The sequence below is a fragment of the Brassica rapa genome, chromosome A01 (assembly GCF_000309985.2).
Source record: "Brassica rapa cultivar Chiifu-401-42 chromosome A01, CAAS_Brap_v3.01, whole genome shotgun sequence".
Lineage (NCBI taxonomy): Eukaryota > Viridiplantae > Streptophyta > Magnoliopsida > Brassicales > Brassicaceae > Brassica > Brassica rapa.
In genome coordinates, this window is record NC_024795.2 from 16388081 (window position 1) to 16403623 (window position 15543).

At 39.7% G+C, this 15543-nt stretch overlaps 1 protein-coding gene across 3 annotated transcripts; it reads left to right on the forward strand.

The window, feature by feature from the left end:
• Positions 1-11417: 11417 nt before the first annotated feature.
• On the forward strand, positions 11418-14605 carry LOC103847659 (glycine-rich domain-containing protein 1). Of its 3 annotated transcripts, XM_009124745.2 has the most exons (8): positions 11425-11801; positions 11996-12110; positions 12193-12576; positions 12655-12933; positions 13003-13523; positions 13586-13710; positions 13802-13953; positions 14038-14605. In XM_009124745.2, exons 1-8 carry the CDS (start codon positions 11611-11613, stop codon positions 14521-14523), a joined length of 2253 nt encoding a protein of 750 aa, XP_009122993.1. In that variant the 5' UTR covers positions 11425-11610; the 3' UTR covers positions 14524-14605. The 3 variants fall into 3 exon arrangements, with proteins under 3 accessions (XP_018511318.1, XP_009122994.1, XP_009122993.1); XM_018655802.2 differs by lacking the exon at positions 14038-14605 and having other exon boundaries at positions 11418-11801; positions 13797-13953; XM_009124746.2 differs by lacking the exon at positions 12655-12933 and having other exon boundaries at positions 11423-11801; positions 14038-14603.
• The last annotated feature ends 938 nt before the right edge of the window (positions 14606-15543 follow it).

The following is a 15543-nucleotide window of genomic DNA, read 5'->3' on the forward strand; positions in this document are numbered from 1 at the left end:
ATGCGGACGAGCTGATGATGCATGAGGTTGTATATCTCAATGAGAAGAATTCCTTGCCGGAGAAGTATGAAACCAACAATGACTGGCGATAGGACATATGGTACTTGGATAATAGAGCTAGTAACCATATGACTGGCGATAGGAGATATTTTTCATTGATGGACAAGACAATCACTGGAAAAGTGAGATTTGGTGACGATTCACGAATTGACATCAAAGGAAAGGGCACTATCTCGTTTGTAGACATGAATGGAGAAGCGAGAAAGATGAACGATGTGTACTACATACCTGAGCTAAAAAGCAATATCATTAGCCTAGGTCAAGCAACGGAGTCAGGCTGTGATATACGTTTGCGAGGAGAACACCTAACTATGCATGATCAACACGGGAGACTCCTTGTGAAAGCAAACAGGTCGAAGAATCGACTGTATAAAGTACGAATGGGAATAAAAGATTCATCACAGCTTCACCTGAGCGAGATAAGTGAGTCAAACAGATGGCATGCTAGGCTTGGGCATGTCAATATTGCAACAATGAGGATCATGATACAAAAGGAACTAGTCAGCGGAGTCTCTAATGTCAACGTCATAAAGGATGTATGCTCATCCTGCTTGCTTGGGAAACAAGCAAGAAAGATGTTCCCACAAGCAACGACATACAGAGCGACCAGACCACTTGAGTTGATATGCGGTGATCTTTGTGGTCCTATAACGCCAAGCACAATAGGAGGCAACAAATACATCTTTGTGATCATTGATGACCACACAAGATACATGTGGATAAGCGTACTCAAGGAGAAAAGCGAAGCTTTTGAGAAGTTTAAGAAGATGAGAGGAGTAATGGAACAAGAAACTGGAGAAAGCATAACTACGTTTAGGACTGATCGAGGTGGTGAGTTCATCTCTCACGAGTTCAACTCGTACTGTGAAGAAAAGGGCATCAAGAGGCATCTCACGGCTCCATACACTCCAGAGCAGAACGGAGTGGTCGAAAGAAGGAACCGAACACTAATGGAGATGGCTAGGAGCATCTTGAAGCACATGCACATGCCTAATTACTTGTGGGGTGAGTCTGTTAGGCATGCGACGTATTTAATAAATCGTATAGCGACAAGATCTCTTCAGAATCAAACTCCATATGAGGCACTGCGAGGAAAGCGACCAAACATAAGCCACCTACGCATATTTGGATGCATTTGTTACGCCAAAGTTGAGAAACCGCACCTGAGAAAGCTAGATGACCGGTCGCGGATGGTTGTTCACCTTGGAACAGAACCTGGTTCTAAGGCGTACAGATTATTTGATCCAGAGAAGAAGAGAATAACAGTGAGTCGTGATGTAGTATTTGATCAAACCAAAGGATGGAACTGGAAGAGGATTGATGGAGAATTAAAGAGCTATGACGACTTCAACATAGTACTTGGAGAGTTTGGGAACCATGGGTTAGTAAAGACAGCAGATCAATCCCACTGACAAGCACTAGAGCAAGTCAGCAACAACAAAGAGGATGAAGATCGTCATGATGTAGCTGAGACTATGGATACAAACACGGTGAACATTGAAGAAGAGGATGAAAGCGATCACGAAGAGAGGTCACTTCCAAGACGAAGTGAAAGACAAACATCAAGACCAAAGTATCTTGAGGATTATGTCTTGCTCGCAGACGAAGAAGGAGAGATGCTACTGCTGTACCTAAACGAAGAGCCAAGAAACTTTGAAGAGGCAAGACAGTTGAAAGAATGGATAGAGGCTTGTAAGGATGAACTACAGTCTATTGAGAAAAATAAAGTATGGAGTCTAGTTGAGCTTCCAGAGGGAGTGAAGCCGATTGGACTGAGATGGCTATTTAAAATCAAATTCAACTCAGATGGAACCATCAAGAAGTATAAGTCACGGCTAGTGGCTAAGGGATACGTGCAGCAGTATGGGATAGACAATGAGGAAGTTTTTGCTCCTGTGGCTCGTCTTGAAACAATTAGGCTACTGGTAAGCATTGCAGCAACTAGAGGATGGGAGGTTCATCATCTAGATGTCAAAACAGCGTTTCTACATGGAGATTTGAGGGAGACAGTTTATGTAACTCAACCAGAGGGTTTTGAAGTAAAAGGAAGTGAGAAGAAGGCATACAAACTCCACAAGGCGCTGTACGGATTGAAGCAGGCTCATAGGGTGTGGAACAACAAACTCAACGGGATCTTGCTCGAGCTAGGATTTGCAAAGTGTTCCAAGGAGCCCTCGGTCTATAGGAAAACGGTTAATGCAAGCATACTTGTTGTGTCTGTGTATGTCGATGACTTGTTCATCACTGGAGCAAACTCAACAATCATTGACAACTTCAAAACAGAGATGGCGTCCAAGTTTGATATGAGTGATTTAGGAAAGTTGAGCTACTACCTAGGGATTGAGGTATGTCAAGAAGTAGGTCAGATAACTCTGAATCAAAAGAGGTATGCGCTAAGAATCTTGGAAGAAAGTGGCATGAATAACTGCAACATGTCACACATACCTATGGAACACGGTTTGAAACTTGAAAAATCGATTGAAGAAGAAGACATAGATGCAACGAGTTACCGGAGAAACGTTGGGTGCCTAAGATATCGACTGCATACTAGGCTGGATCTGTCATATACTGTGGGAGTCTTGAGTCGATATATGCAGAGTCCTAAGACATCACACGGAGCAGCTATGAAACATGTTCTCAAATATCTACAAGGGACCACATCACTTGGACTAGTCTTTACTCGATCAACACCAAAGGTTCCTAGACTTATTGGCTATAGTGATAGCAGCCACAATGTCGACCCTGATGATGGACTGCAGGACATATATTCTACCTTGGAGAGAGCTTGATCACGTGGTTCTCAGCTAAACAAGAAATCGTTGCACTCTCAAGCTGTGAAGCGGAGTTTATGGCCGGTACAAAGGCGGCTAAACAAGCCATATGGCTGCAGGAGCTACTAAGTGAGATCACCGAGGAGCCAGTTCAGAAGGTACTGATCAGGATAGACAATCAGTCGGCTATATCATTCACGAGGAACCCTGTCTTTCACGGAAGGAGCAAACACACACACTCACGTTATCACTTTATACGAGAGTGTGTTGAAAGGGGACAGATTATTGTGGAACATGTCTCAGGCGATCAACAGAAAGCGGACATCCTAACTAAAGCTCTAGGCAGAATCAAGTTTAGAGAAATGAGGGATTTGATTGGGATGCAAGAAGTGACAAGAGAAGGTTTCAAGCTTAAGGGGGAGACTGTTGGAGTAAGCTTGAAAAGGAAAGAAGCTTGAGGGGCAAGGCAGCATCCTAATCCTACCGAGTTATGGAAATAGATACATAATATTATTAGGAGTTATCTAAAGTTATGTTATCTAATAGGATTAGGATAAACACAAGCTCTATATAAGTAGATGTCGTGTGTGTGACATACCTTGATAGAGTTTGGGGATTAAAGTTTGAGTTTTGAGTTAGTTTCTCAAGTTAATAATAAGAGAGTTATACTTATTTGGATCTTTGAATTCTATAATATTTAGGCAGATAATGTAGTCTAAGAGAACATAACTAAATTAAAATACTCTACTGCCACCACTACTCTTTAGTCTAAATCGACAGAGACGAAATGTGGCAGTAATCCCGCCAGACAGATCTAATTGTTCGCAGTAGGAATTAAATACTTATAATGCTTGGCCACACAAGTATGTTAATTTAAGTTTGGTAGATTTCGATCGAACCGAGGTGCTTAACACATTTCCAAGTCCTACCATTCAACCACACTTTTAAGTTAAATGTGGCTATAATTTCAATAGACGGTATTGTTAAGGTAAATAACGCATGGTTCTTCGTAATACTACATAAATAAAATATAAATCAGAAAATAAAAAATAATGGATAAAAATTAGTATTTTATTGATCAATAGATCATGAATACATCATATTGGTTTACAAACTCTAATTCTATTTGCATATTTCTATAGTTGAAAGTGAATAATTGGCATTCTCCTTTTTCTATTGTTTTCCATTGTACCTGGAAGCAAGAGGAAAACACGACCCGGAGGCCAGAAGGCTCAACAGGAGACTAAGATTGGCGTCCTACTCTAAGCAAGAAGACTTTCTTTCTGGATGAATTATCCCCAACAGTTAACCCCTTATCTTCCAAATTCATGTTTGAAATCGAGATAACTTGTGTCTTTCAGGTCGACCAAAATCTACATTCACAACAAAAATTTGCTGGTGGTGTGAAGATAAGGATGTCTTAGAGGTTGCTTTGATGGCCCTAGATTGGACCATTTGGAATCTGCAGGAGATGTTTCCTTGAGAAATAATATGATGCTAGAAGAGACCATAATCTATAAGTCGCATGGAACTGAGACATGTATGATCAGGTGATGTTATAGGACTCATGGTCATGGGTTAACATTACAATGGTTCACAAACTTCGTTTATGGCGCTTAGTCTAAGTGGTGTGTGGCCTTGTGGGCTCATGGATTTGTAGTTGATAGGAGTCATATGGTCTAAGGGGCGCATGGCCTGACCATATGGTATACTTGTCTATATGTTTCATGAGAGTGATGTCTTCCTGCTTCTAAGCTGGAAGTCATGGCCTGAGCCAGTAGACAAACTTATGAGCATGTTGTAGTAATCAAACACTTTAGTCTGGTTATCGTTAATCATCTAGATTTGCACTAGTCATCAAAGAAGTTTATCTTTAAAGTTTATCTTCATGTCGTATATGAAGAAATGCTTAACCCAGGGGCATGATAAAAATGTCATGGAGAAATCTCTATTTGATATATATTCTTATCTTGATTTTTTGATTAAGCCATAGGGAGATTCTCTTACCTTTTGGTTTACCCTCTTTATAGGGTGACCATTGTGGTTAGTGAATCCCGGTTTCAGTGTTGACGAAAATTCAAATTTTGAGAATTGAATTCTCGATTTACACATTTTTTTCATCTTTCCTTTTATACCGGCAACATATATCGAGTGGGTAATCTCGTTTTTGGATAAGAAAGATACTTCATAAAACCCTTTGCTCGCTCCTCTAGGCCACACAGTATATAGTCTCTGCGGTGGGGCTCCGGGGAGAAATACCTGCTTTGACAGCCAAGGTTTCCTCGTATTTTGGTGTTTCTCCCTTGAAGTTCAATCCATTGACTTGGAGAAACTTGATCGCCATCCAAGTGTTAGCCGAGTTTCATAACATACCTCTCGGTGTACATGAGGTATTGTATTTGTTTTATTTTTTCCTTTTGGCCAACAAGAAGGGGTTCTAGTATATCCGCTATGTCGAAAGCCAGTCGATTGTTAAGAAGCCGCTGAAGAGGGTTAAGGGTAATATGCCTTTGGGTAGACGCTGTAACAGGAGGTACATGTTCATTAAGATTGTGATACCTCTGACTTTCGTCTATTTGGCATTGAGTAGATGAGTATATCGAGCTAGGTTGTTTGCCGATTCCCTTTTGTTGCTCCTGACTAATGTGTTTCTTGTGATCATAGGTGTTTCACGCCCCATATACTTCTAAGAAGATAGATTGGTGAGGGAAGCGTTAAGCCTTCATAGGAAGTGGAGATGGGTATCCTTCTTGGTGAGCCGAGAGGCTTTGCTCTGTAGCCATATATATGTATGTGTCCTTTTCTGAGAATTTGTTATCACCTGCTGGTCGATTGGTGATGTGATCTGAATTATCCGTCTCGTAATTTAGCAGGGAGCAAGCTGGAGATACATATTTTGGCCGTTTATGATGAATATCAGAGAGAAAAGGCGCCATGGGAGCGTTCTGTCCTGTACATCTTGCCAGCTAAGGACGTTTCTGTCTTTTCGGATGCTGATCTGGAGGAGTATGAACGGTGGGAGGTGATGAGAACCTGACATTCAATCTAGGAGGCGCCGTAGCCATAGATAAGCGGGGTTAGTTGCATGGTGAAACTATTTTCATGCGGGCATAGGTTAAGGTTTTGACTAAGAAGAAAGAATTGGTGGCTCAAAGGAACATGAATACCGGTTGCTGGGAACGCATGCAGGAATTGTTAGACAAGCGGGTTGATAGATGGAGGAGTGAGGAAGAATTTCGCCAGTACAAGCTGGTTGTGTAGACTGATGATGATTCATAAGATTTATCTCCCCTAGTGATCCCTAACGAATTAATATATTCCCGCAGTATCTTGTCCGGTTGATTATTTCTTTATGATTTGTCATTGTAGTTTTCTCGCTTTATATTTTTGTGGTTGGTCCTTGGCTATCTTTTTAATTCTTGATTGGCCTTTGTGGCCTTTTAAATGTTGCAGATGGTTCTTCATGGTCTTAATCAATGACTTTTGCACTGTATTTTTCTTTCTTTGCTCTTATATTCCTTCTATCTTTCTTCCCCCAATGCGCTTCTTATCATCGACTTGATTCTTTGGGAAAGATCCTTCTTAAAGCATGAAATATTCTTTACCAAGAAGCACTCAAGTGGGGAGTAAACGACTTCTCCTTTTTTTGAAAGATGAGACCATAGGAAAATACCTCTACTTCGGAATTCTTTTTTCGAGTCTCGAAGCTCTTTGAGATTAGTTTATCGTAGTAGTTGGTTGAGGACTAGGTTTTTCACCTCATTTTGAAGCCAGGAGGTCATTTTTCGCCTTATTACCCAAAGGCATCGAAGTATATCGCATAGGGACCCAGAGTGTCTTACGAGTTCAAATAGTCGAGCCTGGAGATTCTAAGAAATCGATGTCCTGATTCTGAAAGATTAGTAGACTTTATCCGTGGGACCCAGAGATGATATGTATTTTTCAGAACCCATAGGTGTATTCTTATTTTGATGTCTCAAACTCATAGGTTGTGTGGACTTTTATCTGATAACCCAAAGTCTATATTCATTTTGGTTTTAAACCTGAAGGCTATATCAACTTAATACAGCATAGTACTTTGTACTCTGTCTCTCGGTGATTTACTGGTTGCATTGATCGATTATAATTCGTTAGATATAGCAGCTTGATTATTTAAAAGATACACAAAGGCTAGATAATGTTGATAAAGCTTTACATAATATTGTTTCAAACTAAAACGTTGTCTTGATAATGATCGATCACAAAACGTATTATGGCGATCAAAAAATAATGATCAAAGCGTAAAAGTAAATGGAAAGTAATGTACCACCAAAGACCAAAGTGCAAAAGTAATGCAACACCAAAGAGTATACCACTGAATGTAGCACCAACCTAAATGAAATCTAATGACCAAAGCCTGAAACTAGATTGGGAAAACGTGGTTCCAAATTGGTTTAAATTAATTTAAACCAAAAATAACAATAAACCAAATTTCAAAATTAATTAAAAACGAATTCAATCAATCTAAATCGGAATTTATTTATATTTAGCCAGAAATTATAATTGTGTTCCACTATAGTAATTAAAATTTATTTAAGAAGTCTTCAGCCAAAGACAGTAATTTTAAAAATCTGCCACCAAATGAATAAAAAAGTCGATTGCAAATTTAAATTGGGTAAACATATCTATCATGAAAATTTATGTCTATTATCGATAAACATATATGTGTCAACACTCTGACTATTTCGGAAAAAAACTGATGACTTCAACAAATATGTTACTACATATGATAGACTTAAATAGATAAATATATTGACAATCTTAAATCGGCCACACAAATCTAAAAAACATCTGTCATAATATAATAGTCTGCCACCAAACACATGGCATATATAAATTTTACCACAGTTTAATTTAACAGATTTATATTCCAATAGATTTTTTTTTTCGTTAAATAAACCTGTTATCGGAATTGTTTTAATAATTTTAAATGGTACTTTTGTAATATTACTTTATGATCATAATTATAGTCAAAATTTTTGACCATAAATTTTTTTTGGTAATTTTAAAATTTTAAGAGTTATTATAGTAATTTCTAAATTAATTTGATCCTAAACATAATAGAGAACTTACGACAAAGAAGACGAAAAATAAACATACCTGGAACGACTTTATTTTGTATACTAATTAAAAAGTAGATGATAAATTTAGTTTGCTTCTGTTTTTTTCTTCAAACGACTATTTTATTACTCAACTTTGAGGTGGTTTGGGGAACCAGACCGGAACAGAACAACCAATATAATACAATTCCTTATGAAAGGATCTAATCTTCAACTTCATAAACTCCGAGAATTTAGTTTGCTTAATGGACACTTACTAACAAGCTTAATTAGTTAGTTTACCATTAGGAAGTTTGCTTAGTTAAGAAAAACTACCATAGCAGAAAAAAATGCTCTATGATGTAACAATAAACTATAAAAGTGTTTTTAGTATAATGTTTTTTTTTTTTGGTAAAATGTTAAATTTTATACCAAGGTTTTGAATTTGTGACAGACATTACAAGGATACACTAGCAGAAAATGCAGAATATTAAACTAACAACAGGGGCCTAAGCAGCAAAGCTAACCAACAATGAAGAAGAAAGACACGGAGAAAGGTATAGCAACAACGAGGCAATGAAAGACCAGAGGACGAGGAGTGAACGGAAAGAACGACCAGTTGCCGCGAGCTACCGGAGAGAAAGGTGTTCTCAAACCTTGAAACACATGGCTACTACAGCTTCCAATACACCCAGACGCCACAACCTGCACAAAGAATCCACTACAAGAAAAATGGGTTTTATTAACGGACGGAAAACGCTATCTAACGATACGATAGCGGTTTTAGAAGCGCTGTATCATCGCCCGTCATAATAGGTCAAGTACATTAGATAGCAGTTTTTAGCATTGCTATCATATTGCGACAAACAATAGCGTTTTATTGCAAGCAATTAAATATTTTTTTATAACGTTTTTTTATTGTTATTATTTACCTTACTAAAAATAAAAAAAAAATAAAAAAAATTTAAAAGATATTTATAAATCAAAATTGGTTACAAAATTAAAGACCGGTACACCAAATAAACCAAACTTAACCAATTTTTTTTTTAACAAAATAAAAGCTAAACCTAAAAGAAAAACCTAGTCTACGCCTCCATGAACTGTCCCCCACAACGCCGTATACATCCCGTCGTCCTCCTCCTCCATTTGTCGTCGCCATCCTCCTCCATTGCTGTGTCGACCAAGCTCTCGCGTCTCGGTCTTCTCTCCTTCTCCTCCACCACCACGACTAGCTTTCTCTGCCATCTCCATGGAACTACTTCAGACCCGGTGTGTCAACGAAGCCCTCCTCACGTCTCTGTCTTCTCTCCTTCTCCGCCTATCTTCTTCTTCTTTCTGGGTTCCACCTCCACCACCACCTGTAGCTTCTTCTGCCATCTCCACACCACGGCTTCTTCAGATCTCGGGCTCCGTCGCAAGATGTTGTTGATTTCGTTGGCTTCCTTTCCCTACAAAAGAATCCAACACAAACACAATTAGAAAATGAGAAGCCAACACATGAACTTTATCAATCTTAAAACCAAAAAAAAAAAGGATTGAATAGAAACAGAGATGGTCGTAAGGAAGGAGAAGATAGAAGAGAGATTGATAATTTTTTAGAAAGAGAAGATGAAAGATCTACAAATCTGAAAAAGAAAGAGAACAGACCTGAACCATCGGATTTAATCTCATCCAACGGATGAAGAGGTGATCCATGTGCTTAAAATTCTGACCAATAAGAACTCTTCATCATTCTTGCACACTAGAAAGGAACTCGTACTGTTTTTGGTTATTTATACATGTATTTTAATTTAAAAAATTTAAAACATATGAATATTTAAATGATTATGTTTCAAGTTTCTAAGTCTTAAATAATGCTTACGTGCTTGTAGTTATGACTAAATTTATATAATTAAAATTTCAAAATTGCATCTTAGTGTTTATGTTTATGAGTTTAGAGTTTGGAGTATGGAGTTTATGATTTATATGTAAGATTTTATGTTATGAGTTTAAGAAACATTGGATTTAAGAGTACACTTAATATTTGTGGTTAAAGTTTAAATTTAGATTTGAAGTTTATATATTAGTGGATGTATGGTTTATGCTGAAGTTTTAGGGTATAGAGTTTGATAGGAGATTTAAGGTTTATGTGTTTGAAAGTTATATATTAAGATTAAGAAAAAAATGAGTTTAGGTTTAAGATTTGAAGTTATAATATGAAAATATTAGAGTTTTAAGTTTGTGTTTAGAGTTTAGAGTTCAAAAACTTGTTTAGGGTTTAGGGATTCAAAAAGCCAAATATAGCGTTTTATTATATTTTGCTATTAAAGATATGCTATCATAGCGTTTTTAAATAAACTACTTTATCATAGCGTTTCCAAATATACAAACGCTATCTAAAATTAAGCGGTATGTCAACCATAGCAGAAAAGCAAAAAACGCTATTCTGTACTGCTATCAAAACTCTTTTTTCTTGTAGTGATCAAACCTTACATGTATAACTCATTCGACACACAGCTAACCGGCAGCACGAGGAGGATCCGCAACTGACGATGCCGTCGTTCGGAAAGGAAAGTTGAAGATTGCTGCCCCCAACCCACCATCCCGGGACCGTGTACACCCATTTAACCCGAGGCTCATATAGAGCAAGGGGACCAGTCGGGCATACCTCCTCCGGAGAAGCGTCCACCAAAAAAGCTAGAAGAGTCGGAAGCCCAACTGATACCACACACCAGACTTTACCTCTCCACCTGATCCAACTCGCCACATTTAACCCACAAGAGAAGGAGAGGACAACAGTGAGCGCCACAACATCGAGCCCTCACCACTTTGAAGAGCAGTCAGTATCTACACGCGCCAGAGCAAGCTCGCAGACACAAGCAGAGAAGCCAACGACTCTCACGCGCCACCACCGGAGCCACCGCAAGAGAAAGACGAATCTAACCTCACAAGACACCACACGCTTCCACCGTAGATTACCGGAGGACACCAAAGCAGGAGAGAGAGCCAACAGATCCGAAGATCTGAAACTCTAGATCCCAGACGAACAGACCTCCAAACACAGCCATGCGCCACACCGAGCAGAAGACTGCCAGAATAGGAGAACACTCGACGACCCACGCGCCGTCAACCCGAGGAGAAACCCATCGGAGCAAAAACCCTCCGGACAGAGGTTCCGACACAAGAGCAGGGAGCCGACACAGCGAGCAGCAAGCCGTCCTCAAGCCCGCTTACGACACCATGGAAACTCCAGATCGAGGCCGGAAATCCCCAGATCTGAACCGGAGAGCCTCAGGGAAACTCCACCTCAGCCGCAGAGAAGGAGAAAGAAAGGACAGAGATGAACACGAGAGAGAATAAAAGAGGAGAAAGAGAGACAACAGAGGGCCTCCGGCAACCGCCCAAGGGGACATGACGGCGCCGGAGAAGGGAAAACGAGAGAGACGAGAGGTTGGAGAGAAATAATTTAGAGAGAGGAAAGATATAATCGTTTCTCTTTTTCTTCTGTGCAACATTGTTTCTCATTTCATTTGCTTTAATTAAATAAAAAACAATAATAATTGTTGGTCAGTCCCTCTTGGACTCTACTTTCACGTCTCTTTCTCTCTATACGCCATTCTCTTGCTCTTCATTCGACAAAAACCTCCAATCCAATGTCTTGTCTTTGGAGTCGATCTTACTCTCTCTGATATATCTCTCTCCCCCTCTCTCTCTCGGAGCTTATGTCGTTAGGACGATCGGAGTTCGCTGACGGCGTGGCGGCACGGAGCCTAAGCGAGATTTCAGAGCTTGACGCCGTAAGAATCGGAACTGATATTGTATCGGCGGCGAGACGTCTCATCGTGCTCTTAAGATCCATCGGAGACTGTCAATGGCTTCATCACCCACCAGTCATTTCCGAAGCTATCAGACGGTAAAATACACCCTTTCCTTCTCTCCTGATATTTTTGATCTGACGGTCAAGATTCGTTTCTTTATTCTTACTATTTATAGTATCTCTCAAGAAAACAAGTTTTGCTTCCGACCAGAATATACCCTGGTCCCCAGAAGTAGTGTTGAGAATTGGTATCGGCATTAACTGTTGTTGTTGTTGTTGTGTTCTTGAAGGTACGATGAGCTGTGGATGCCGTTGATTTCAGATCTAACGGTTGGTTCGAAGCCTCCGATAATTCTACCTCCTCTTGATGTTGAATGGGTTTGGTTTTGTCATTCCTTGAATCCAGTAACCTCTCTTTCCTTTTTTTTACCTTTCCAAAACCGAAGTTTCTATATTAAGAAACTTTTTTTTGTTCCATCTTTCTCAGGTAAGTTACAGAGACTACTGTCAAAAGAGATTCTCAAAACTTATAGGAAAACCCGCGATTTACGATGAAGAGAACGAGGATTATGCGATTTCACAGTGCGAAAGAGTCTGGATTAGGAAATACCCAGATGAGAGTTTTGAAAACAGAGTTGAAGCTGACTCTCCTGAGATTGCTTCATCAGCTAATGAAGATATCAAAACTGAAGTAGAGAAACAGAGGTTTCTCTGGGAGAAGTTTTCAGCACCTTACATGTCTGAAACCGTTTACTTGATCGCTGCTAGGTTACGGTACAGAGGTTTCTTGCTGATTCTACACAAGTTCAAGGACGAGATTTCTCGTCTTGCTCCAGCTTCAGATATACTACTCATGTGGCTCACTCACCAGGTCCGTTTTGTATTCCCAGTTTCTTGGTTTCAAATCGTTCTGTTTTTGGTAAGTTGTAATGGAATGGTGAATTTACAGAGCTACCCGACGATATATACAGAAGATGTTGGTGAAATGTTGGAAGAGATGATGAGGAAAGTGGTTCGAAATAGAGAGGCAGTTGAGAAGAGTGAAGTGGAAACAACAAAGAAACTTTGGAATAGATATTTTAACCAACCGTATGAAAAAGCAGGCGGCGAGTTGAGTGTAATAGCGAACGAGTCTCCTCTAAGAAACAACACAATGTTTTATTGGCCTGTTTCTGATATAGATGTTAACACCGCGTATAAGTCCATCCGACCAAGATTTGTCCTAGAAGTAAGTTAATGGGGCGTGCCTCCTAAGTAAGAGATTCTGTAATACAAAATTATTCCTTTTTTTTTGCAGTTATGTATATTTATAAGGCTGAATCCAAAGGCAGAGCAGAATGAGTCGAGTTATCTTCGTCTGAGAGTTGCTAGATGTCATCGGAAGCTTCAACTTGATAAGAAACTAACTGATCTTTCCCGCGATGGTTCGTGGCAAAAAGGGTGGCATATATACTGCGAGTTTGGAACACAAGGAGTAGTTTTGGAATCTCATTGTGACCGTAGTCGTCGTGGGATTTGCTTCAGAAAGAGAAAACCGGAAGAGATGGTAGCCTTTCTGTGGAATGATCTGCTAAGAGCGCATTCTCTAGCGTCGGGTAGGTTTCTTGGGAAGCAAGTGAGTGTGTTCGCTTCGGTTACTCCTCCGGTTCAAGCGCCGTATTTGCTGAGATTTGTACCGGATAGAGTTACGGATGATTCAGGTGCTATGATATCTGATTCAATTCAAAGAACAAACAACTTCAGGCCTCAAGAAGGAAGATGGCTTACTCGAACCGTTCTTGATCATGCTGGGCGTGAATGTTTTGTCATCCGTATCCGGTAATAAACTATGGTTGTTTTGCTTCTTTTTGTTTCTAATTAATAATAATGTTTTGGTTTAGAGTCGGGAAGGGAGTGTTTAAACGCGGAGGTGAAGTTCCATCCCCGGTGAGATCAGAGGAGAGGATAACAGAGATACGAGTAGGTTCCTGGTCGTATGTCGAGGGTTCAATCGGGAAAGCTCCAGGTACGTTGGGTAACATGTCATAAAAAAGGAGAAGCTCTGTGTGAAACAATCGCAGCCTATTGGTTATTGTGTGTTTATTGGTCTAGTACAGTGAAGGTGGTAGGAACCGTGACGCCTAAAGAACCGGTTGAGGATTGGGATGCGGCCTGGGAGTTTTCATCTGGAGACGGATTGTCCATCCGGTGGGACTCGTCAGGGTCTATATCAGAACTCGGTTTACGTTCAAGTAAACCTGGTTCGCTGGTATGAATTTCAAGATTCTTTTTTTTTTTGGCTGTTTTAAAACTGGTTATGACATATATATATGGTGGTGGGTTTTTTTTACAGGTTAGGCTACTAACTGGACGGCGAATGCAGTATAAAGGAGACAGTGAAGAAGACGACCAAGGTTTTGTAACAATTGTTAGATCAACAGAAGAAGACCTGACAGAAAAAGCAACAGCTTTAATCGATTGGAAGCATCAGGCAGTTGAATTTTTGCCCGAGGAAGATGCGGTTTTGGTCTTGCTATTGTCGGTGTCAATTCTAAGAAGCGTGACTCAGAAAAGAAGAGAAGACGTTGGTAAATTGCTGGTACGGAAAAGGATAACCGAAGCAACTGGTGAACGGGATTGGGGATCGGTTATCGTCGATGTTTCATCATCAAATGAATCTTCTTCTTCTAGTCCATATTTAGAGCCGTGGTATCGAAACTCTGGTAAGGTTACGGCGATGGAGGAGAAAGCACAAGTGGCAAGATATCCATATCCAGTAATGAGCTATTCTAATGTTGATGGTGGTGATAGTTTGTACAAACATGTAATATTCGGGTGACTTTAAAGAAAATTGCATGTTTTTATTTAGTCAGACGGATTGGTATAACCAAAACTTATACGATGCTTTTCCTAACTCTATCCCATTTGTCCATCTTGTTTATATTTCAAAAGAAAAAAACAATTAATATGAATGGTGACCAAGGAACGACGAGGGACAAATGTATTCTCTAACATTCCTTAAGAAAATTACCATTCAATAATTTTTTCTTTTTATTTTTTATCATTTTTTTTTGTAGAGAAATAAAGAACAAATTAATTCTTTGTTAAATATGGGATGAAACAACCATTCCTTTTTATTCCTGCAATTCTATTCCTCTATGTTCATTTCCTATTTGTTCCTTTTGTTTCCAGAGTGGTCACCAGTCGAACTGGAGATTGTCAAAAACCTTAGAAGTTGTAAAAGGGTATTTTATTTTGACTCATCGACAAGGCCCATAGGACCCCCAATACCCACTCTCAAGGTGGAGTGTGTAGATTAGCACACCTAACTTGGACTGAAAAACTTCAAACTCCCTGTGTCCAAGAGCTTTCGTCAATATATCAGCCAATTGTGTCTTTGTCGAAACATGTTTAGTAGCAATAATCCCACGAAGTATCTCGTCACAGATAAAGTGACAATCCATACCAACATGCTTTGTTCGTTTGTGGCCAACCGGGTTCTTTGCAAGATTTATGGCTGAAAGACTGTCAGAGTGCAGAGTGATTGGTCCGTTGATCTTAATGCCCAAGCTCAAAAGAAGTTCGCGAAGCCAAAGTAACTCGCTCACTGTGTCAGCCAATAGCCATTTCTGGTTCCGCCACTGTCAGCCATTGTGCAGATGACCTCGAAACGACGTCTTTCTTCTGCGTTTTCCATGAGATTGGAGAATCACCTAGTTGAATAAACCATCCTGTCAATGAACGGCGTAAGAGAGGACATCCTCCCCAATCTGAATCACACCAAGCAGACACTGTGAGCTCTGTACTTGCTTTGAGAAGGATCCCTTGTCCTGGACTGTTCTTGAGATACCGAACTACT

What these genes read in the sequence shown, in the direction of transcription:
- LOC103847659 (XM_009124745.2), top strand. Translation starts at nt 11,611, where the DNA reads ATGTCGTTAGGACGATCGGAGTTCGCTGACGGCGTGGCGGCACGGAGC. An exon ending in TCATGTGGCTCACTCACCAG is followed by an intron (nt 12,577 to 12,654) that starts GTCCGTTTTGTA and finishes GTGAATTTACAG; the next exon opens with AGCTACCCGACGATATATAC. An exon ending in GACCAAGATTTGTCCTAGAA is followed by an intron (nt 12,934 to 13,002) that starts GTAAGTTAATGG and finishes TTTTTTTTGCAG; the next exon opens with TTATGTATATTTATAAGGCT.